Here is a 6,000-nt window from a genome sequence, read left to right as displayed (position 1 = left end):
GGGACACTGATAGCAGGTTTAATTTACCCTTCCATAGATCTCCTACTAGAGATGGATTGTAAGAGACACCTTTGTTTTCAAAGTACTTTTCCAAATAAGCAGGAACATGAAAATAAAGACATATGGTGCCTGAAGAAATGAATATTCATTGTTAGCTTTTATGACTGTAGGAAGCACAGTAACAAGAGCTGAAAATACGAGTTTTAATTTCTGCAATAGTGATAAGGAGAAGCGTGCGTAGGAATGTCTTTGTTTGATGTTTCACTCATCCGAGGTTGTTTCCTCAGTCATTTCCATTTTCTCCAGCTGAATCAATGTTTTCTCTCTCACAAAAGAAAACAAAACCAAAGCAAATCACAGCATAACAACCCCACCCACATAAAGATATTACTTAACTGTCTGCTGACCACAAAAAACAAACAAACAAACAAACAAACAAAAAAATTAAAATAAAGGCACTAAACAGGAGAAAAACATGATTTTCTGATACAGTTCCAAGAATGTCTCTAGTTTTTCGAAAAACTGAGAGAAAAAAAAATCTTTAGATAATTCATCATCAAAAAAAGTATTTGAACTCCATTCTCAACTGCTTGATTTTTGAACTGACTGTTTTCATAAAGTCATACCATCCCAGAACGGCCTGTGTCACAAAGGCCCACAGTGCTCATCCAGCCCCAACCCCCTGCTGTGTGCAGGGTCACCAACCAGCAGCCCAGGCTGCCCAGAGCCACATCCAGCCTGGCCTTGAATGCCTGCAGGGATGGGGCATCCACAGCCTCCTTGGGCAACCTGTGCCAGTGCGTCACCACCCTCTGGGGGAAAAACTTCCTCCTCAGATCCAACCTAAACCTCCCCTGTCTCCATTTTTGCTTTTCAAAGCTACAGATATATTCTAGGAGAGATGAAACAATCCAATAAAACTTTTATAATAAAGCAGAAGTAGAAATTCATGTAAGTGTATGGACACAAAACTACCAGTCTATCTCAAGCCTCTTTTACTTACTTTTGCAAAGAGAGCCTTTGTGGTCATTGTAATTAATGACAATATTTAATGTCTTCTAGTACCTTTAACTGTTCCTGTATCCACCCTCCTATTCAACCACAACAACTTACAATCACTATGTCAATAGGGCTGTTTGTGTATTTCCTTGCTTGTAAATCAACACAGGTACTGCCATCTGGTTCTTGGGTGTCTGGCTCTTCCTTCTGTATCTATCAGCACAGCTATGCTATATGCTTATTGCAAGTAAAGCTGTATTGTGCTGCCTTTCTGCTACATAATGTTTTCCCAACTCATATCTCTCTTTCCCTGCACTGTAACATCCTTTTATTATTATTGTTATTATTTGTACAGGATGATCTGTTCCCACAGTTGCATCCTTCCTGCAAGGAGGCATCTCCAATTATTTTCTCTAGCAAGAACTGCATATTTCCAAGCTGAGTATTGAGGTGGGACGTTAGGAAAAACTCCTACTCCCAGAGAGTGGTCAGGCGCTGGAATGGGCTGCCCAAGGGAGATGGAGGGGTCATTGTCCCTGGAGGTGTTCCAGAAGCATGTAGACGTGGCACTAAGGGACACGGTTTGGTGAGGAAATATTGATGGTTGGACTGGATGACCTTGGAGGTCTTTTCCAACCTTGGGTATGATGCTTTGATTCTCTGGGCTCCTGACTCTGCCCAACACTCGGCTCCCCAGCCAGCGTTCTGACACGTCAGGTGTTCCTCATTTACAGAGGATTCATAGGGTGACACTCACATAGGTATAAATATCAGCATATCCCAGTGCTGCTCTCAGAATAGGCGTTGATGCCCTATTTCTCTCTGAGAAGTACTTCAAACTGACTTTTTAGATCCTCTATGGATTTTGCCATTTAAGATGGCCAGCACAACTACTGATCACTTCATCATCTGTATTATCTGTGGGGCACAGATGCCAGAGCACACTGTGATTAACAGGGGAGAGCCGGGGGGGGGAGGGCAGGGCTGTACCCCAGAGGGTGGTGGGCATGGCCCCGAGCTGCCAAAGGGAGCTCTGACATGGGGCTGGGGGTGCTGTGTGGGGCTGGGGGTGCTGTGTGGGGCCAGGAGTTGGATTCTATGATCTCTGGGGTTCCCTCCCAGCTCGGGATGTGCTGTGATATGATGACATACTCTGTCAAAGGCTTCTCCTAAACCTGTGTGTGTGGCAAGGAGGAATCAGGTTCCAAGTTCCCACTCAAGGTCTCGCTCATGTGTGTAAGTACAAAGGCTCAATAAAGCCTTTACATTCAGACTTTATTCACTGGGAGCACTCAACCATCGGCATAAGTGCATCATAAAATAGACAGAGAGCTGTAATTTGTACCAATGGAGCTTAGCATTTCCTGGGGCAGATTTCCATCATGGGCAGTGCCTCAAGCTGAGGAAGCAGGAGGCTGATAGGGCCTTTTGTACGGATTTTCCCTCCTTTGGCTTCTCCTTCATGTCTCTGTAAGAACGCCAGCAAGAACCTCCAGATCAGCAGTATCTGGGCCACTAAATAAAAGCAGCCTGAATTGGAAAGGCACGATGTGCTTGCAGAAACCATTCAAATCTTTAAAAAAGAAATTTAACCAGGTTTACCGGTTGTGAATCACCAACTTGAGTAAGGAGGGTTTCCAAAGCATTGCACCCAGCCTCACTATTGCATCGTGTGGAAGAAAGTCATTGTTCCAGGCTCCTGTAGGACCTCAGGCTCCCAGTGTCACTGGACTGTTGGCTCTGACTGAACGCAAGCCCTGCAGCCCTCAAAGATGGGCTGTCCTGTGTATGTCCTGCCCTGCAGCCCTCAAAGATGGGCTGTCCTGTGTATGTCCTGTCCATTGGCACAGAGGTGTGGGAGGTGGAGGTGGGAGGCCTCAGGATGAAAGGGGTTGCTCAAATAAGCTGTTTTTCTCCAAAACACAGATCATTACTTCAAGCTGAGCTCAGGCTGCTGTTCTTGGGCAGTTTGCTGTGACAAGCTCTAGTTCCCCTGTTTTCACCCTTCCCGTCCTTCAGTTGGGGTTTACTATGGCAGAACTTTGCTCTTTCAGGCTTTGCACTGAATCCTTGGTCCCATCCCTGAATGAAATTAATTTCTGCTTGACAGTACTACCTAAAATATAGCAGGAATTGTATGGAAGGGATGCACTGAGCAGAGATTCCATATTGAAGATGGTTGTTTTGGATTATATTCCCGTGGTTTAGATGTATTATTTTAATATAAAGCTCCCGCACACAGTCCTGCCTTTTCTCCTGCCTTGTTTGCTGGGCTGCCAGGGCAGGATCTGCTGTCCCGGGCAGCAGCTCCTATAGAAGCAGCGCTTCTGCCTGGAGAGTTGGTGGGCAGCCCTCCTCCTGCTAACACGTACATTTCTCTGCTGCTCTCCCTCGGTCCTGGGAGCTGCAGAATTTCTCTGCTCTTATGTAATGGGCTGCTGGTGGCTTTGCTTGAAAAACGTCTTTTCCAGCTGGAGGGGGGGTCAGGAACCCTGTCCTGGAGCTGCCGGGTCACTGCTCACAGGGCTGCCGGCCGGGGCAGAGGCTCTGGGCGGTCGGGCTGCAGAAGGGAGCAGCTGGGCACCTCGTGCCCTGTACCCCACGCCTCTCCCGGAGTTCCTGTCCCCATCACGGCTCCACGGGGCGGCTCCACGCGGGCGACCTCGGGCTGCAAACGAGGGATGAAGGGGAGAAGCGGCGATGCGGGGCCGTGCATCGCGGGGGGATGCAGCAGCCGTGGGACCGGGGCTCGGGGAGCTGCTGCTCCGCAAATTCCCCGCGCAAAGCCGCCTTCCTCCCGGGGATGGGGAGCGGGGCAGCTCGGGGCGGCCGGTAGGGATGGACAGGGCAAGGGAAGGTGGGGGGGGGAACACGACGAGGGAGGGATCGGGGGATGTTAAAATGCAGCATCATCCTCCCGCCCCAGCCAATTCCCCACTCGTGTGTGTGCGGAGGGAGGGAAGGAGGGAAGAGAGGGAAGGAGGAGGGCAGCGGCGTTTTGCAGCGCGGGGGAGGGAGGGGGGGCCGCTCTCCTCCCGCCCGGGGAAGCGGGGCTCGGCTCGGAGCGGGCACTGCAGAGCCGGCAGCGATCCCGGTGCAATGCCCGAGCAGCGGCCGCGAGAGGGGGGCCCCGGCGGGCGGGGGGAGCTGCTCGTTGGCTACGGGGAGGGAGGAGGGGAAAAAGAGCGAGGGGGAAAAAAAAAGAAAAGGAGAAAAGCAAGGACCCCCCTCCTCCCTGCTCTGCCCGGTCCCTTCCACACACACCGCACGCTCGCACACACACACCCCATTGATCAATATTTGGCTGTCTTGCTGCAACTTGCTGCAGTCTTTTAAAGGAGTAGTAGAGAGAGAGAGGGGGAGAGAGAAAAGGAAACTGACAGGAAGGGGTAAGGAGCTACACATGTCACATGTGCTTTCTAAGACGGCCAGAAGCATCTGCAGGCTGGATCTGGTGGAGGATGCTGCGGCAGGTGATACACAGAGGGCTCCAGTCATTTTTCTACAAGCTGGGCTTATTCGTGAGCAGGCATCCGGTGTTTTTCCTCACTGTGCCCGCAGTCCTGACCATCATCTTCGGCTTCAGCCTGCTCAACCGCTTCCAGCCTGACACTGACCTGGAGAGCCTGGTAGCCCCCAGCCACAGCCTGGCCAAGATCGAGAGGAGCTTAGCCAGCAGCCTGTTCTCCCTCGATCAATCCAAAAGCCAGCTGTATTCGGACTTGCACACCCCGGGGAGGTATGGCAGGGTGATTCTCCTCTCCAAACCCGGAGGCAATATTTTGCATCAGGCTGATGTGATCCTGCAGATCCACCGAGCCGTGCTGGAAATGAAGGTGAACTACAAAGGCTATAATTATACTTTTTCCCATCTGTGTGTGTTGAGAAATCAGGATAAGAAATGCGTGCTGGATGATATTATTTCAGTGCTAGAGGATCTGAGGCAGGCTGCCCTCTCCAATAAGACAACAGCCAGGGTGCAAGTGAGCTATCCCAACACTAAATTAAAGGTATGCTCTTACTGCATGCTTTTGCCAATTAAAGAGGCAGCACTTCATTTCTTGTCCTAAACAGCAAGAGAAATATAGTCTTATCTCTCTCTTTCTGTCTAAATATGTGTGGTCTGGGCTTTCCTCGGGAAGCAGATGAAGCTGGTGCCTTGCTATTGTTCTGTGCTAGGAGGGAGGGTGGGGGGATGCACGGTGCTGAACCAGGAGGAGCAGGGAGCGGAGAGCAGCCTGGAGACCGGGAGACCTTGCGGTGCCTCAAGGGGTTAATGCACTGGGAAAAGGGACAGGAGGTCGGGACCGGGTGTGGGGAGGAGAGCTGGGGTCTGCCTGGGGTCTCACCGGGGCTTTGCTGTCACCTATTCCATCCCCAGTGACGTGGTAGGGTAACTGATCTTTGGTATGACCAGAAAAAGGCTTTCTCCTAAGGCACGATGAGCTGCTGTATCTCCCTGCCCCTGCGAGTGCTGTAGGAGAAGCAGGAGGTTTGGGTGAGGAGTGATTTCAGGTGTTCTGCCTGCTTTTTTCTTTACCTGCATGCATAGAAGGGGATTTGTTTTCTCTCGGTATGGAAATAATTAGCTCTGGTGCTGATAGATGGGATGGAGTTTTGGGACAGATCCCACCAGCTCGAGGCTTCCAGCAAAGGCGAAACAAGGTAAAAGGGGATAGAAGCTTCAGCCCTTCCAATTAAAAGAATAAACATTTTGGCACAGGTACCTCAGGAATATTCCCCTGGCACACACGCACCCTCTTCCCTCTCTCAAGGAGCAGTCTGCTTCACTAACCTGCTGTGAGCAAATAAGGCAGAAAGTTTGCAGGCGGATGGTGGAAGAAGTTTCTGCAAATTGTGGCATATCTGCATGCTCCCCAGGCATTGCACCACAGGCAGGGATTACTTAACAGAGTTGAACAGAATCCCTTGGTTGCCGGTCCCTCATTACTCAAGTCATAGGGAAAAGAATAAGGCCCTTCTTGTTGCCCCTCTGTGCTG

The 6,000-nt window shown here is 50.5% G+C and overlaps 1 protein-coding gene across 4 annotated transcripts in view; it reads left to right on the top strand.

Moving 5' to 3' along the window:
• Window positions 1–4,069: 4,069 nt before the first annotated feature.
• PTCHD4 (patched domain containing 4) overlaps window positions 4,070–6,000 on the top strand; it is a 75,663-nt gene continuing 73,732 nt past the window's right edge. The window contains exon 1 of one of the 4 annotated variants that reach the window (XM_015859941.3): window positions 4,070–4,835. In XM_015859941.3, coding sequence (XP_015715427.1) covers window positions 4,410–4,835 — 426 coding nt within the window. In that variant the 5' untranslated portion in view covers window positions 4,070–4,409. Of the gene's footprint in view, window positions 5,010–6,000 lie in introns of all 4 variants that reach the window. The other 3 variants (XM_015859940.3, XM_085542332.1, XM_085542331.1) reach the window with 3 other exon arrangements.

This window comes from Coturnix japonica, chromosome 3, assembly GCF_054131305.1.
Source record: "Coturnix japonica strain WE chromosome 3, WE-NBRP24, whole genome shotgun sequence".
NCBI classification, from domain to species: Eukaryota; Metazoa; Chordata; class Aves; order Galliformes; family Phasianidae; genus Coturnix; species Coturnix japonica.
Note: the sequence above shows the minus strand (reverse complement) of the source record. Positions and strands in the feature narration are given on the sequence as shown.